This window comes from Nomascus leucogenys, chromosome 17 (genome assembly GCF_006542625.1).
Source record: "Nomascus leucogenys isolate Asia chromosome 17, Asia_NLE_v1, whole genome shotgun sequence".
NCBI lineage: Eukaryota > Metazoa > Chordata > Mammalia > Primates > Hylobatidae > Nomascus > Nomascus leucogenys.
In genome coordinates this window covers 31,306,351-31,324,444 of record NC_044397.1, presented here as the reverse complement: position 1 = coordinate 31,324,444, position 18,094 = coordinate 31,306,351, and the positions used below count along the sequence as shown (strand labels likewise).

The window sequence follows — 18,094 nt, the reverse complement described above, 5'->3', positions numbered from 1 at the left end:
TCGCTGTGTCGCCCAGGCTGGAGTGCAGTGGCACAGTCTCAGCTCACTGCAACCTCTGCCTCCCAGGTTCGAACGATTCTCGTGCCTTAGCCTCCCAAGTAGCTGGGATTATAGACATGCACCACCGCGCCTGGCTAATTTTTGTATTTTTTGTAGAGATGGGATGTCACCATGTTGGCCAGGCTGGTCTCAAACTCCTGACCTTAAGTGATCCACCCAGTCAGCTTCCCAAAGTGCTTGGATTACAAGAGGGAACCACCACACCCGGCCGTATTTACTTTATTAAAAATGGGAATAATTCTCCAGTACTTCCCTGTAGAGTTGCTGTGAAGATTGAGATGTGTATGCAAAGCACCTTTTGTGAAGATGTGTAAGTTTTCAGTCCTAGCGGGTCTCATTTCTTTCTTTAACAAAAAACCGAAGCCTACAAGCTGGGCATGGTGGCGCACACCTGTAAGTTCAGGCTACTGAGGAGACTGCCATGAGCTATGCTGGCGCCACTGACTGGGCAATAGAGTGAGATCCCATCCCTTCGAAAAACAGCCTGCAGGGGCCAGGCACAGTGGTTCACGCCTGTAATCCCAGCACTTTGGGAGGCTGAGGTGGGCAGATCACTTGAGGCCAGGAATTCAAGACCAGCCTAGCCAATGTGGCGAAACCCTGTCTTTACTAAGAATACAAAAATTAGCTGGGCATGGTGGTGCATACCTGTAATTCCAACTACTTGGGAGACTGAGGCATGAGAATCTTGAACCCTGGAGGCGGAGGTTGCAGTGAGTCGGAATTACGCCACTGTACTCCAGCCTGGGTGACAAAGCAAGACGCTGTCTCAAAAAAACAAAACAAAACAAAACAAAAAAAAAACCTAAGCCTTCAGGAACATTGAGCTAGTACTGTGAAAAGCAGGAGTTTTAGACCTCTGTTAAAGATGTTCCCCAGGCCAGGCATGGTGGCTCACATCTGTAATCCCAGCACTTTGGGAGGCTGAGGCTTGCAGATTGCTTGACTCCAGGAGTTTGAGACCAGCCTGAGCAACATGGCAAGATCCCATCTCTACAAAAAATTAGCCAGGCATGGTGGTGCACACCTGTGGTCCCAGCTACTTGGGAGGCTGAGGTGGGAGGATCGCTTGAGCCAGGGAGGTCACGACTGCAGTGAGCCAAGATTGTGCCACTGCACTCCAGCCTGGGTGACACAGTGAGACCCTGTCTCAATCAGTCATTAAAACAGGGCTCCAGCTGGGCTCGGTGGCTCACGCCTGTAATCCCAACACTTTGGGAGGCCGAGGTGGGTGGATCATGAGGTCAAGAGATTGAGACCATCCTGGCCAACATGGTGAAACCCCATCTCTACTAAAAATAGAAAAATTAGCTGGGTGTGGTGGCAGGCGCCTGTATTCCCAGCTACTCGAGAGGCTGAGGTGGGAGAATCACTTGAACCCAGGAGGCAGAGCTTGCAGTGAGCCGAGATTGTGCCACTGCACTCTAGCCTGGTGACAAAGTGAGACTCCCATCTCAAAAAAAAAAAAAAAAAAAAAAATTTAAAACAGGGCCGGGCTGTGTGGCTCACATTTATAATCCCAACAGTTTGGGAGGCCATGGTGGGCAGATCGCTTGAGCCCAGAAATTTGAGACCACCCTGGGAAACATCACCCTGGGAAACATAGCAATACCTGTCTGTACAAATAAAATAACAAAATTTAGCTGTGGTGGCACGTGTTCATAGTCCCAGCTACTCGGAAGGTAGAGGCAGGAGAATTGCTTGCACCCAGGAGGTCAAGGTTATAGTGAGCTATAATGGCACCACTGCACTCCAGCCTGGGCAACAGAGCAAGACCTTGTCTCTAAAACAAAAAAATTAATTAATGTAATTAAAATATTAAGAATAATAGTAATAAAGTCCCTTTCTGAAGCCGTATCAGAAAATGTGGTTCTCTTATTCTTAACGAAAAAAATACAGGTGTGCTGCTATTGCCCCATTGCAGGTCAGCCTTACCTGCCCCTGCCAGGCTTGGTGTTGGCACACCTTGTTTCAGGAAGTAAGCTGTACCCTTATTTATGGAGGACTGTTGAGGAAATCTAAGCAAGAATCAAATCCAGACTCTGAGCCTGTTCCCCTGGAAGTTATTTACTTGGGCTTAGTTTAGAAAGGGGGTGCTGCAAGGTCCTACAACCCCAGGAAACCATCCCTTTAACAATAGCAGCCACAAGAATCTTTTGAAATGTCAACCAGATGATTGCATTTCCCACCTGGTTAGCCTGGCTTTACAAACTCCTCCCTATAGCCTCAGTCCTGCTGGGTGACCATGGTCCATTCTCCACTCTCCCCCACTGGGCTCCAGCCATACTAACTTTCTCAGCATGAGACAGACCCTCTCCTACCCTGAGGCCTTCACCCTTGCTCTTCCCTCTGTACCCATACCTGGCTGACTCCTCCTTTAGGACTCAGCTTAAATGTCGCATCGTCTGACGGGCTCTTCTGGCCCCTAGTCTCGGTTAGTATCTGTGTTTTTCAGTAAAACATAAGCGTCATGAAGATAGAAACTGAGCCTAATTTGTTTATTGCTGTATCTCCAGTGTCTCATACAAATGACAGAAATTCAGCAAATATTGGAAGAGCACATAAGTGAGTGAATAAGTAAGCTGGTCTGGAACTAAACTTACCTCTGCCTCCCACCCTCACTCAGATCTTACTCTGCACCACTTGATCTAAGTTCATGTTTCCGCCAATCTCGCTAGTGTCCCACATCAGAAACCTAGAAGTCTTTCTAGGCTTCTCTCTCACCCTCATCTCTTTCATAGACTCTTCCAGTTGCTTCTCAACCATCTTTCAGTCTTTGGTCTCAAGCTCACTAATTAATGGAAGTATTCTGAAACATAACTCCGACACACTGCTGCACTCTCCAGGCCTCCTCCATGGCCCTTCAGTATTGAGAGCGGCAGATGTACAATTTTATTGCTCACCGTATCAGAAAAATTGTGCAGAGGACACCCCCAGCTCGTGTTTATTTGTACGTTACATGTGTGCTACTGTTGTAACATAACATTGCAAAACATACACAGATACAGAAAATTTAAAAGGGCGTAATGAAATAAATCATACTTTAAAATATACTGCTTTATTCAAGTTAGTTAAAAAAAATTTTTGTGGCCAGGCACCATGGCTCAAGCCTGTAATCCTAGCACTTTGGGAGGCCGAGGTGGGCGGATCACGAGGTCAGGAGTTCGAGACCATCCTGGCCAACATAGTGAAACCCTGTCTCTACTAAAAATACAAAAAAATTAGCAGGGCGTGGTGGCGGGCGCCTGTAGTCCCAGCTACTCGGGAGGCTGAGGCAGGAGAAAGGCATGAACCTGGGAGGCGGAGCTTGCAGTGAGCTGAGATGGTGCCACTGCACTCCAGCCTGGGGGACAGAGCCAGACTCTGTCTCTCTCTGTCACCCAGACTGGAGTGCAGTAGCTTGATCATAGCTCACTGCAACCTCCACCTCCCAGGCTCAAGAAATCCTCCCACCTCAGCCTCCCAAGTAGCTGAGACTACAGGCACATACCACCACAGCCAGCTATATTTTTGTATTTTTTGTAGAGATGGGGTCTCACTATGTTGCCCAGGCTGGTCTCAAACTCCTGGGCTTAAGTGATCTGCCCACATCAGTTTCCCAGAGTGCTGAGACTACAGGCATGAGCCACTGTGTCCGGCCCAAAATAATTTTATTTAATGAGATGAAAACTTTTTGTGCTTATTAAAATAGGAATCTTTTGAACTATGTTTCATTGTTGAAATGTTTGGTTTGAGCATCTGGTTCTGAGGTTCAGATACTTGGCTTTAATGGCTGTCATTGCTGGAAAAGCGTTTCAGTAAGATGTAGATCCCAGTAGAAGAAGCACTTTATTGGTTGCATGGAGGTTCTGATTACTCATGGCACTTACTATAGTCAGTCCCATGAAAATGTCAGCTCCTCAAAGAATCCTTGTCTGACTCACCTCTTTCTCCTCTGCACGCATATGCATGCTCCCCTGCCGTGTGTGCGCGCACGTTACACTGAACTCCCATTATGCTGTGCTTGATTTGCCCCAGTATGTAACTCTCGGTAGAATGTACTCCTTGAGGGCAAGGACCAAGCCTTATTCGGCTGATATGTGCATTCTTGACCTAGGAAAAATAGAGGTTCCTGGATTCCCTTAGTGAAAGGAAAGAAAGTCCACTGAATCTTCCTGAGCTTTGACTTCGCTGAATTTTATTGATTCTCAGGAGTCCAGCATAAACCCCTGAGATTTAAAGGGTTCTGTCTTAAAATCAGTGTCTTTCTGGACCTTCTGTATGTCATTTGGGCCTATGGGTGGGGAGGACCAGCATCTTTGACAACTAGAAGGCACAGATGGCCTGGAAGCCCACAGTCCTGTGGTCCCTGGCTGAGCATTGGCTGGAGTGCAATGGCGCGATTTCAGCTCACCACAACCACTACCTCCTGGGTTCAAGCTGTTCTCCTGCCTCAGCCTCCTGAGTAGCTGGGATTACAGGCATGCACCACCATGCCCAGCTAATTTTGTGTTTTTAGTAGAGATGGGGTTTCTCCCTGTTGGTCAGGCTGGTCTCGAACTCCCGACCTCAGGTGATCCGCCTGCCTCGGCCTCCCAAAGTGCTGGGATTACAGGTGTGAGCCACTGCACCTGGCCCATTCTCAGCATTTTTTGAGGTGACAGAACAGAGAGCTGAAATTTCTGAAGCTACTTCTGGATTGGTCACAGCCTAATGCCCTGTGGCATGTCAGTGACTTCTCTCCCCTAGAGAGTGAGTTGACAGATTTCACTGGAGGAACCATTTAAAAGTAAGGGAGCAGTTTGTACTTTGTTCTGCTTCTGAGACTAGGCTGGATGGAAGTCAGCAACTGAAATCTAGCACGCATGGGGACGGATGCCTTCCAGGTGGCTTTGCAAGGAAGGCAAGGAAACAAACACAGAACCCGGTGACTTTGGCCTGTGGGCTCAGATTTTCTTTTGGATTCTTTGCCAACAGACCCAAAGGTCTCAAGATTATTATCACTTGCTGGGCTTAGAGGAGGTGATGGCCGGATACATTTGTCTACTGGTTCTTGAGAAAGCTATGTTTATGTGAAGATATTTCAGCTCCCATCATGATAGGGTCATCTGGAATTGAATTTAATCTTCTGCTTTATTCATTAATCATTATTCAGGCAGCAGAAAATGAATAAAGGAAGATGGAAGTTGCTTTCTTTGTATTGCAAAGTGAAGACCTCATGAACAGTCAAAACACTTTAATGTATTTTGAGGACAAAAGGGCATCATAAACTTAACCAGCAACCTCCCTGATGACATGAAGAACGTGGCCTGGCGGCTACTTGTTAAACTACCCAACATGCGTGCTCCTTCCCCACTGAGAGGGCGGGAGCTGCCTGCCTGCTTATTGTATTTGGGATGATGGTGAACCCCGCAGTTTCCCCTGATCGGAAAGGCACAAGGTGATAGAAAGTGTGGTCCTGTGCGATGGCCACGATACCTGTTCTTCATGTTTTGAGGTTACTTGTCAAAGTGTACTTTGCCTTCCAAAATGGTCCTTTCGGGCTTTCTTGTAAACCACAGATTGAAGAATGTGGTTATCATGTTAAACATGCAAGAGTCTGGGCGCAGTGGCTCATGCCTGTAATTCCAGCACTTTGTTTGTTTGTGACTGAATCTTGCTCTGCCACCCAGGCTGGAGTGCAGTGGCACAATCTCAGCTCACTGCAACCTCCACCTCCTGGGTTCAAGCAATTCTCCTGTCTCAGCTTACAGAGTAGCTGGGATTACAGAAGCCCGCCTCCATGCCCGGCTAATTTTTGTATTTTTAGTAGAGATGGGGTTTCACCATGTTGCCCAGGCTGGTCTCGAACTCCTGACCTTAGATAATCCGCTCCCCTCGGCCGTCCAAAGTGCTGGGATTACAGGCATGATCACTGGTAGTCTCAGCTACCCAGGAGGCTGAGGTGGGAGATCGCTCGAGCCCAGGAGATGGAGGTTGCAGTAAGATCACACTACAGCACTCCAGCCTGGGTGACAGAGTGAGACCCTGGCTCAAAAAAAAAAAAGAAACATTCAAGAGCGTTTCTTCGTAATATGCATAAGCATTTGTTGAGTTTAGGAGCAAAGCCTAGCTGTGCCTGAGAGGAGAGAATTACAATTTAGTAAAATTTACACTATTTAGAAGGGAGAGTACATTTTAAAGACACTATACAGAGAGAGCCCCAAATGTTAAACTCCCCAGCCTGGTGTTTGCTTGCCTTATTTTAATTGTGGGTTTTGTATCTAGCTACGTAGTCTTGTCTTTTCCCGCCCCCCCCCCCCTTTTTTTGAGATGGAGTCTTGCTCTGTTGCCTAGGCTGGAGTGCAGTGGCGCAATCTCTGCTCACTGCAACCTCCGCCTCCCAGGTTCAAGCAATTGTGCTGCCTCAGCCTCACAGGGATTGCCTCAGCTGGGATTACAGGCATGTGCCACCACGCCTGGCTCATTTTTGTATTTTTAGTGGAGATGGGGTTTCTCCATGTTGGCCAGACTGGTCTCGAACTCCTGACCTCAGGTGATCCCTCCGCCTCGGCCTTCCAAAGTGCTACACAGTCTTTTCAAAAGACGCTTCAGATATGTTCTCCGGGGCCCTTGGGCCCTTCAGTAAGAAACGCCCTGGCTGAAAACCCACACGTTCACCTACAGAAGAAGCACTGTGACGTAGAGGGTGAGCAGAGCAGAGGGCCTCACAGTGGCCCTCACACACACCTGGCTCCAGCTTGGCCAGGTCATTTTGCCCTGGTGGGCCTGTGCCTCACCTCAAAAATGGGGTTTCTTCCCTTATGAGGAAGACCCATGAATTAATAACGGAATTGCCAGGAATGCTAAAAACTATCTAAATGCCATGTATTGTTTTCAAGCTGTTACTCCTGGGAGGGGCTAGGTTGGCATTGTTTTAGAGGTTAGGAGCTAAACATCAACTCCTCTATTCTCCAGCTGTTGTTTGTCCTCCAGCTTCCTGCAATAGTCAGGCACAGGGTCTTATAAAAATGGGTTTGTGCCGCTGTATGTTTTGGTGGGTAATAGTTAGGCACACTAATATATATCACCTTTGTTTACTGAATGGGATGTAGGTGGGGGACCAGAGCATATCCGCGTCCCTCGGAAGCAGGCGTTTAAATGTAGTATGTCCCGTCAGCTCCTCTCTGCCCCACCCACCCCAGCCAATTGATTGAGCTTTTTTTTTTTTTTTTTTTTAGATGGCGTCTGGCTCTATGGCCCAGGCTAAAGTGCAGTGGTGCCATCTCTGCCCACTGCAACCTCCACCTGCCAGGTTCAAGTGATTCTCCTGCCTCAGCCTCCCAAGTAGCTGGGATTACAGTCACCAGCTACCACACCCAACTAATTTTTGTATTTTTATTAGAGATGAGATTTCGCCATGTTAGCCAGGCTGGTCTCGAACTTCTGACCTCAAATGATTTGCCTGCCTTGGCCTCCCAAAGTGCTGGGATTACAGGTGTAAGCCACCATGCCCACCCTGATTGAGCCTTTTTACGACATCCCACCAGAAGGGTCAGGTTCTCAGCTCCCTCAGCAATCTGTTCCATTTTTCTCCCTTTTTAAATTCTTTTTATTAGATAGTACACATATAGTATAAAATTCAGAATGTATAAAAGGGCCAGGCACGGCGACTCATCTCTACACCCACCAGTCTTACTTCCTCCCTTGCTCTCAAGTCAGTCCCCTTTTCTTCCTGTCTTTGCCCACCACCCTTGTCTGGGCCTTCATGGCCTCTCTCCTGAGTGGCTTTACTAGCTCCTGTCTTTTGCACGTTCACTCTTTCCTCCCTCCAGTGTTTTCCACCCAGAATGATTTTTTTTTAAAAGACACCTGATCGTGTTACTTCCGTGCTTGGCACCTTTTGGTGGCTTCCTAGTGCTCATAGGATAAAGAACAAACTGCTCATCATGCCCTTCAAGGCCTTGCCTGGTCTGGTGCTTGCAGGCCTCTAGGGCCATGCTCATTGTCTGCAGTCCAGCCATAGGAACTGAACATGCCCGGCTTTGCCTGCCAGAGTCTTCTCTTGCTGTCCACTGTCTGGAGTGTTGATCTGTTTTCGTCGTCCTGTCTAATTATCATTGACTCGTCCTTTGGATCTCAGGCCTCACTTCCTCAAGCCTTCACTGTCTCCCCAGACTAGATCAGGGCCCCACTTAAAACTGAAAACACTATGTTTTCCTTCACTATAACCTATTAGGGTTATAATTTCCACTTAATGCCTGTGATCATTGGATTAACATTTTTTTTAATTCTTTTTTTTTTTTTTTTTTTTTTTGAGATGGAGTCTTGCTCTGTCGCCCAGGCTGGAGTGCAATGGTGTGATCTCCGCTCACTGCAAGCTCCGCCTCCCAGGTTCACGCCGTTCTCCTGCCTCAGCCTCCCGAGTAGCTGGGTAGTCCCACCACTGCGCCCAGCTAATTTTTTTTTGTATTTTTAGTAGAGATGGGGTTTCACCATGTTAGCCAGGATGGTCTCAATCTCTTGATCTCATGACCTCATGATCCACCCACCTCTGCCTCCCAAATTGCTGGAATTACAGGTGTGAGCCACCACGCCTGGCTCTTTAAATTATACTGATGTGGGATAGTTTCTGGCACATATGAAAGCATTTTATAAACTATGAAGGATCCTAGAATAAAGGTGGTGATTATTTAAGATGCATGTTTATATATGAAGTGAAACTTTTAAGGGTGACATCCATGCTGATGAGTGATGAGCAGCAGAGGAAAGTCTCCCTTAGGAGCCCCTGGTGAACTGAAGTAGGCCATTCTTCAATCCAGTAGAAGCGCATTTTGGACGCCAGCTTGTGGGCACAGGGATTTTGCAGAGATTAACAAGATCCAAACAGGCCCTGCCAAGCAGCTCATGCTACTGTGTTTTAAAAACCCAAGATTACCCAAGATCCGTCTCCTTTGGTTTTTTCAGATGGCCCAGAGCATTTTAGAAAGCCTTAGCAAATTAGGTGATGGGAGCAACACTTCCTTTTGATCTAGGGAGAGAAATTTTTCCTTGTGCGTCCTTCTAATGATTCTTACCACTCCCCTCTCCTCCCCTAACTCGTTCTCTTTTTTTTAAGGGACAGCATCTCACTGTGTTGCCCAGGCTGGTCTCAAACTCCTGGCCTGCCGCAGCCTCCCAAAGTGCTGGTACTATAGGCGTCAGCCACCTAGCCCTACCACCTCTTAACCTCTTCTATTAAAAGATGTCTTTAGAAATATCCCCCCGAAAAGGAGAGGCATCCTCTGAGAGAATTCAAGCCAAGTAAAGCTCATTTTATATCCCTTTTGTTAAACAGGAACTTCTGTGGTGTCCACTCACCAGGAGTTGTCTTTGTGTCTGTCCTTTATCCCCAGGAAACCTGTAGGAAGTGTCAGGGACTCTGGAAAGAACATAATGGCCTCACCTGTGAAGAGCTGGCTGAAAAAGACGACATCAAGTACCGTACCTCTATGTGAGTAACAGAATTCAGAGGGGCTATGGGCTGATTCTCAAATTCCCCATTAACCTGCTTTTTGGCAGAGAGGGCATACTGTTGTGGGAAGAAAACGCTTGAGCCACCCCAGTCTGGAGTGATCTTGGGGAAGTAACCTAACCCTTGAGCCTCTGTTTCCTCATCTCTGCAGCCTCATGGAGTTATTTCAGAAGACAAATTAACATGTAAATGCCTGGCACATGTGAATTCCATAAATGATGGTCCCGCTTTTCCTTATTTTCTAAATAAGCAAGTAACGTGTTTTAATTAACTTAGACTGCACTAGTGTTGCTTATGTCTGTGTTACAGGAAACTGTTGCCCTGAGACCTAAGTAGAATTGCCCACTTCCAGAATACAAAATGATACGCCTATGATAGTAATAACTATTACTTGTATAGTACTATGTGGCTGAGCACGTTACAAATACTCACTTATTAAAATGCAGGCCAGGCGCAGTGGCTCACGCCTGTAATCCCAGCACTTCGGGAGGTCGAGGCTGGCGGATCATGAGGTCAGGAGATTGAGACCATCCTGGCCAACATGGTGAAACCCCATCTCTACTAAAAGTACAAAAATTAGCTGGGTGTGGTGGCGCTTGCCTGTAATCCCAGCTACTCGGGAGGCTGAGGCAGGATAATTAGTTGAACCCGGGAGGCGGAGGTTGCAGTGAGCCAAGATTGCGCCAGTGCACTCCAGCCTGGCAACAGAGCGAGGCTCCGTCTCAAAAAAAAAAAAAGAAAAAAAAATGCAATGACTGAAGTAATACTGAAATCTCTTTCTCTTCTCTCCTAACAATCTAGCCTTACCACTCAGCTGAGGGTGCATATCTATCTCCTGATGTTATTCAGAGATTGTCTCACAGCCAGGCATGGTAGCTCAGGCCTGTCTGTAATCCTGGCATTTTGGGAGGCCAAGGCAGGCGGATCGCTTGAGCTCACGAATTTGAGACCAGCCTGGGCTATATGATAAAACCTCATCTCTACAAAAAATAAAATTATCCAGGAGTGGTGGGCATGCACCTGTCGTCCCAGCTACTCGGGATGCTGAGGCAAGAGAATTGCTTGAACCAGGGAGGCAGAGGTTGCAGTGAGCCGAAATCGCACCACTGCACTACAGCCTGAATGACAGAGCGAGACTCCAACTCAAAAAAAAGAGAAGATTGTCTAACTGCTTCACCCTTCCCTGAAGGTGGTATTCTCTTCTGCATGATTGTAACTAGATTGTGGCCACATTTACACTCAAACCCAAAGAAAGTGGGAAATAGACAAGTTGCCAAGCAGGCAGCTTTTCTTTATAAGTGATACAGGAATTATATACATATATCTTGCTTCTGCTCGTACCGCATTGGTCTAGATTGTCACGTGGGCAAGGCAAGCGTATGTAGCCTGTAGTTGGGTGACTTTATGTCCAGTTTAAATATGAAGGATATGGAAGGAGTTTGGTACTCAGAAAATGAAGTGGGCAATGGCAATTTGGACAGTTTCCCAAGTATGCAGCACAGGTGGGTACCATTATTCTTCTCTTACAGATGAGGTGACTGAGGCCCATGTGATTTGCCCTTGGTTGTATGGTTAAGGACCTTGAGATGGGGAGGTTATCTGGATTATCCGAGTAGACCCAGTTTAATTATAAATCCTTAAAAGCAGAGAGCCCTTAGTATGGGAGGAAGAGTCAGACAAGCATGAGAAGGACTTGACCCCCCCTGTTGCTGGCTTTGAAGATGGATGAAGGTGGCCATGAGCCAAGGATTGAGGCAGTCTGTAGAAGTTGGGAAAACCCTCAGCTGACAGCCACCAAGAAAATAGAGACCCTGGTCCTACAACCTCAACTGAACTCTGCAGACAACCCAAATGAGCAACAAAGATACTCTCCTCAGGCCTCCAGGAGGGAATGCAGCCCTGTGGTCAGGCATCTGGACTACTACAGGACTCAGTAGCAGGCTGCGAGATGTTTCTTGGAAGGAGAATTACTTACAAAGCACAGCCTTCATTCTGATTGTCCTGTCAGTTCCTGGCACTGGTTCCGCTCAGCATCTTGGTCTGCCACACATAGCCCACCACTGGGTCCTATTTAAACCTGGCGGCCTTTTAGATCAGCAGTAAGTGGATAAGAGCAGAACATCCAAATGTGATATATGTTGATTCCAAAAATCAAAAACATTCTCCCAAATGTTGGGCTTCTTCGTTAGTGATAGAGGATGCTTCTGTCATGAGCCTAGCTTTGGAAGGAATATCATGATATACATGCCTGACCTCCAGACCACCAGAATGCCATAGAGATTACACATTCCTACATTCAAGGGATTTCTCTCTGACCTTCTGGCATTCATGTAGCATATTAATACATCCTACCATATCTGCTACTTCCTGTTCACCAGGTTCTATCTGCATGTCGTTCAAGTAGTAGAACGGTACATTATCCTATTGAATGACAGATAATCAAGGTCCTCACTGGCTGCTGGTGTTCTCTGATTATCGAACAGACAGGAAAAGCATTTTCCAAATCAGTTGCAGCATACCAGTTGCCAGGGCTGTTTGTTCTGGTGAGAGATGACATCTAGAACAGCAGCCACATTTAGTCAGCATCTGTTGAGGCTTAGAGTAATACACTGTACTCCAAGAGCCATTCTTCTGTACAAGCCAAATGAGAAGTAAAAAGAGATGTGAGAGAATCATCGCTTCTGCATCTTAGAAGTCTTTGATGGTGGTGCTAGTCTTGAAGATGCCCAAAGGAATCTGGTGGTGGGTTTTTTTTTTAGAGACAGGGTGCTCCAGGGGCTTCAACTTGCCTTTCCTTATCATATAGCCCCTCTGGGACCAAAGAGCCACAGAATCCTGCCAAATGTCAAAACTTTTTTTCTCGCCTTGAGACAGGGTCTTATTCTGTCATCCAGGCTGGAATACAATGGCACAATCACAGCTAACCTTAGCCTTGACCTCCCGAGCTTGAGTGATCCTCCCTCCCTTTCTTTCTGTCTTTTTTTTTTTTTTTTTTTTCCCTTTGGAGACAGAGTCTCCCTCTGTCACTTAGGTTGGAGTGCCTCGGCTCACTGCAACCTCCGCCTCCCAGGTTCAAGCGATTCTCCTGCCTCAGCCTCCGGAGTAGCTGGGATTCCAGGCACCTGCCACCACCCCCAGCTAATTTTTGGATTTTTAGTAGAGACGGGGTTTTACTTTGTTGGCCATGGTTGGCCAAGCTGGTCTCAAACTCCTGACCTCAAGTAATCCCCCCGCCTCAGCCTCCCAAAGTACTGGCATTACAGGCGTGAGCCACCGCACCCACCCAGCCGTCGCTTTCTTGTTTTTAAACTGCTATAGTGTTTCAAGCAAATCCAAATCCCTGACAGCATGTCATTTCACCCATAAAACCTTTTTTTTCTTATGTAGCACTTACCTTTATGACCACTAACAAAACTAAAATTGAAATTTTAAGTCTTTGATACCTCATACCAAGTTCACAGTTCCGCTAATTATCTCAAATTAGCTTTACATGTGTACTGCAGTTAGTTTGTTCAGGTTAGGATCCAAATGAGATTCATTGCATTTGATAATTGGCCTGTAGATGTCTTCTAGAGTTGGCTGGTTTCTCATGGTATCATTTAACTTGTTCTTCTGTCCCCTGCGTTTTCTTTTTTTTTTTTTTTTTGAGATGGAGTCTCACTCTGTCACCCAGGCTGGAATGCAGTGGCCCTGTATCGGCTCACTGCAAGCTCCGCCTCCCAGGTTCACGCCGTTCTCCTGCCTCAGCCTCCCGAGTAGCTGGGACTACAAGTGCCCGCCACCATGCCTGGCTAATTTTTTTTTTGTATTTTTAGTAGAGACGGGGTTTCACCGTGTTGACCAGGATGGTCTGGATCTCCTGACCTCGTGATCTGCCTGCTTGGCCTCCCAAAGTGCTGGGATTACAGGCGTGAGCCACCACACCCGGCCTGTCTCCTGCGTTTTCTATAAATTAAAATTTAGATCTAACCAGGCACAGTGGCTCACGCCTGTAACCCCAGCACTTTGGGACGCTGAGGCAGGCGGATCACCTGAGATCGGGAGTTCGAGACCAGCCTGACCAACATGGAGAAACCCCTGTCTCTACTAAAAATACAAAATTAGCCAGGCGTGGTGGTGCATGCCTGTAATCCCAGCTACTCAGGAGGCTGAGGCAAGAGAATCACTTGAACCTGTTGGGCAGAAGTTGTGGTGAGCCGAGATCACGCCATTGCACTCCAGCCTGAGCAAGAAGAGCAAAACTCCATCTCAAGAAAAAAAAAAAGTAGATCTAAAGGCTTGATTAGGTTCTCACTCAAATGTTTTTGGTGAGAACATTTCACAGGTGGCTCTGTGCATCTCACATTACAAAACACCCAGAGCTGTGCAATGTCTGGGTGGCCCACCATGAAATACTTCTAAGCAAATGAATGTCATGGCCTAAGTTACATGATTTTGGTGGCTACAGGGCAAGTAGCTTTAAAGAAAGCAAGACTTGAATAAAGGAGAAAATTTAGAAGGCCATTACAGTAGTCTAAGCCACTCTATCATAGGGCTCCAAAATAGGTTTGTAGTCTTGTAAATGGAGAAGAGGGGATAAATTTAAGAAATATTTAAGATGTAAAATCAACAGGTCTTGGTAGCTGATAGATACGGGAAGTAAGAGGCGGAAGGAGTCTAGAATGATTCTCAGGCTTCTAGCGTGGGTGATAAAACTATGTGAGCTAACCCAAAGAACCAGGAGTGGGAGAGATTAAGTATAGGAAAATGAATGGCTGCCACACCTGTAATCCCAGCACTTTGGGAGCCCAAGGCGGAAGGATTGCTTGAGCCCAGGAGTTCAAGACCAGCCTGGGCAACAAAGTGAGACCCTCTCTGTACAGAAAATCTAAAAATTAGCCAGGCATGACGGCACGTGCCTGTAGTCCCAGCTACTTGGGAGGCTGAGGCAGGAGGATCCTTTGAACCCAAGAGTTCGAGGCTGCAGTGAGCCATGAATGTACAAGTGTCCTCCAGCCTGGACAACAGAGCAAGACCCTATCTCAAAAAAAAAAAAACAAAGAAAATGAAGGTTTCAGATGTGGACATGGCAAGTCAGCTGCATTATTCACCAAACTTTAGTTCTTCTCAAAAAATACACTCAAGGGAGTGACATTACAAAAAAATAACAGTGTAGGGAACTCCAAAAACTCCTATCTCCCAGCAAAGCAAGAATTAACCTGGCAAAAACTGCCAGAGGCAACTTTTTACCTTTTTTTTTTCACCTTTCACAACTTTCTCAGGGCTGAAACAGCCTCCCAGTGGATTTTGTTGAAAGCACTTAGAGGCATGTACTAGCTGCAGCTGCCTGAGGCAATGAGTAACACATGGGCAAGCCAAGACAGATCTAGAAGACTACGTACATGTCTAGGGCTCAACACATGCTCAGAAAAACCCAAGACCCTAGGCTTTCACCTCAGACTGAGCTTTAGGTTATGTATTAACAGGAACTCAAAAACTAAGAAAGTTATAGATGACCTGGCTGAGTCAACTCAGAGTACCCCAACTGCAAAGATCAGGATGGGAGGATTGGTTCTCTCATTTTTTTTTTCTAGCATTGACCACTAAGCTAATACAACAGAGACTTCAGTGACCACACACAACAAGGAATAGTCTTTACAAAAATAACTTTCTTTTTTTTTTTTTTTTTTTTGAGACGAAGTCTCACTCTGTCACCCAGGCTGGAGTGCAGTGGCGCGATCTCGGCTCACTGCAAGCTCCGCCTCCCAGGTTCACGCCATTCTCCTGCCTCAGCCTCTCTGAGTAGCTGGGACTACAGGCACCCGCCACCACGCCCAGCTAATTTTTTTTTTTTTTTTTTTTTTTTTTGTATTTTTAGTAGAGACGGGATTTCACCGTGGTCTCGATCTCCTGACCTCGTGATCTGCCCGCCTCGGCCTCCGAAAGTGCTGGGATTACAAGCGTGAGCCACCGCACCCGGCCAACTTTCGTTTTTTTTTAGATGGAGTCTCGCTCTGTCGCCAGGCTGGAGTGCAGTGGTGTGGTCTTGGCTTACTGCAACCTCCACCTCCCAGGTTCAAGCGATTCTCCTGCCTCAGCCTCCTGAGTGGCTGGGATTACAGATGTGTGCCACCACACCCAGCTAATTTTTTGTATTTTTAGTAGAGATGGGATTTCACTGTGTTAGCCAGGATAGTCTCGATCTCCGGACCTCATGATCTGCCCGCCTCTGCCTCCCAAAGTGCTGGGATTACAGGCGTGAGCACCTGGACCCCTTTTTTTTTCCTTTTTTTTTTGTTTTGTTTTGTTTTGAGATGGAGTCTCGCCCTGTCACCCAGGCTGGAGTGCAGTGGCAATGGTGCGATCTCAGCTCACTGCAACCTCCGCCTCTGGGCTCAAGCGATTCTCATGCCTCAGCCTCCCGAGTAGCTGGGATTACAAGCATGCACCACCATGCCCGGCTAATTTACAAAAATAACTTAAAAGTCACTAAACAATCTCAAACCATTCAAAAAGCAACCTGATTTCTAGACTCTTCTCAGTATAATATTCAAAATACCCAGTTTTCAACAATAATTTATAAAGCAAACAGGAAAGCATGGCCTGTTCACAGGGAAAAAAGTAGTTGATAGAAACCATCTCTGAGGACACATTGGGCATACTAGACAAATGCTTTGAATCAGCTGTCTTAAATATGCTCAGAAAGCCAGGTGAAGCCATGGGCAAAGAACTAAAGGAAACCAGGAGCACAGTGTATGAACAAGTAGAGAGTATAGATAGAAATTAAGAAACCAGCCAGGCGCAGTGGCTCACGCCTGTAATCCCAGTACTTTGGGAGGCCGAGGTGGGCAGATCACTTGAGGTCAGGAGTTCAAGACCAGCCTGGCCAACATGGTGAAACCCCGTCTCTACTAAAAACATAAAAATTAGCTGGGTGTGGTGGCGGGTGCCTGTAGTCCCAGCTACTTGGGAGGCTGAGGCAGGAGAATCATTTGAACCCGGGAGGGGGAGGTTGCAGTGAGCTGAGATTGCACCACTGCACACCAGCCTGGCGACAGAGCAAGACTCTGTTGCAAAAAAAAAAAAAAAAAAAAAAGAATTAAGAAACCAACAGAAATGCTGTACCCCAAAATTACAATAGCTGAGATGAAAAATACACTAGAAGAATTCAGTAGCAGATTTGAGCAGGCAGAAGAATCCGAGATCTTGAAGGTACGGTTGTTGAAATTATGCAATTGGAGGAGGGGCAGAAAGAAAAATGAATGAAGAAAAGTGAATAGAGCCTAAGGGACCTGTAGAACATCATCAGATGTACCAAATATTCACATTAAGGGGAAGCCCAAAGAAGAGCAGAGCGCAAAATGAACAGAAAGAATATTGAAGAAATAATGGCTGAAAACTTCCCAAATCTGATGAAGAACAAGAATCTATACATCCAAGAGGCTGAATGAATTCCAAGTAGGATGAACTCAAAGAAGTCCACACCATGACACATCAGAGTCAAACTGTTCAAGGCCAAAGACATAGAAAATGTTGAAAGCAGTAAGATTTTCTAATCAGAAAATAGGCAAACAGGCTGGGCACGGTGGCTCACACCTGTAATCCCAGTACTTTGGGAGGCTGAGGCGGATGGATCACGAGATCAGGAGTTCGAGATCAGCCTGGCCAATATGGTGAAACCCCGTCTCTACTAAAAATGCAAAAATTAGCCAGGCGTGGTGGCACGTGCCTGTAGTCACAGCTGCCCAGGAGGCTAAGGCTGGAGAATTGCTTGAATCCAGGAGGCGGAAGTTTTAGTGAGCTGAGATCGCACCACTGCACTCCATCCTGGGCGACAGAGCAAGACTCCGTCTCAAAAAAAAAAAGAAAATAGGCAAACAGCCAGGCACAGTGGCTCATGCATGTAATACCAACACTTTGAGAGGCCAAGGTTGGGCAGATAGCTTAAGCCCAGAAGTTTAAGACCAGCCTGGACAACATGGTGAAACCCAGTCTCTACAAAAAATTTAAAAATTAACTGGGCATGGTGGCGTAAGCCTGTATTCCCAGCTACTCAGGAGGCTGAGGTGGGAAATCACTTGAGCCCAGGAGGCGGAAGTTGCAGTGAGCTGATATTACACTACTGCACTCCAGCCTGGATGACAGATTGAGACTGTGTCTCAAAAAAAAAAAACATGGGCAAACAATATCAATTGATATTTCTCCAGGAAGATGTACGAATGACCAACAAACACATGAAAGCATGCTGAACGTCATTAGTCATTACGGAAATACAAATCAGAACTATGATAAGATACCACTTCACACCTATTAGGATGACTATAATGAAAGCAGTGGAAAATAACAAGTCTTGACAGAGATATAGAAAAAATGACACCAGTATACATTGAGGTGGGAATAGAAAATAGTGCAGCCGCCATAGTTAACGTTGGCTTTCCCCAATAAGTTAAACATAGAATTACCATATGACCCAGCAGTTCCGCTCTCAGGTACTCACCCAGCACAAGTGAAAAGTGTCCGTGGCCGGGCGCGGTGGCTCACGCTTGTAATCCCAGCACTTTGGGAGGCCGAGGCGGGCGGATC

General features: G+C 46.6%; 1 protein-coding gene across 5 annotated transcripts in view; it reads left to right on the top strand.

Annotated features, from left to right (window-relative positions):
• The window catches only part of LOC100592722 (E3 ubiquitin-protein ligase RNF216), a 164,989-nt gene that overhangs the window by 122,736 nt on the left and 24,159 nt on the right, over positions 1 to 18,094 (top strand). For all 5 annotated transcript variants that reach the window (XM_030795726.1, XM_030795730.1, XM_030795729.1 and 2 more), the window contains one exon: positions 9,414 to 9,511. In XM_030795726.1, coding sequence (XP_030651586.1) covers positions 9,414 to 9,511 — 98 coding nt within the window. The remainder of the gene's footprint in view (positions 1 to 9,413; positions 9,512 to 18,094) is intronic.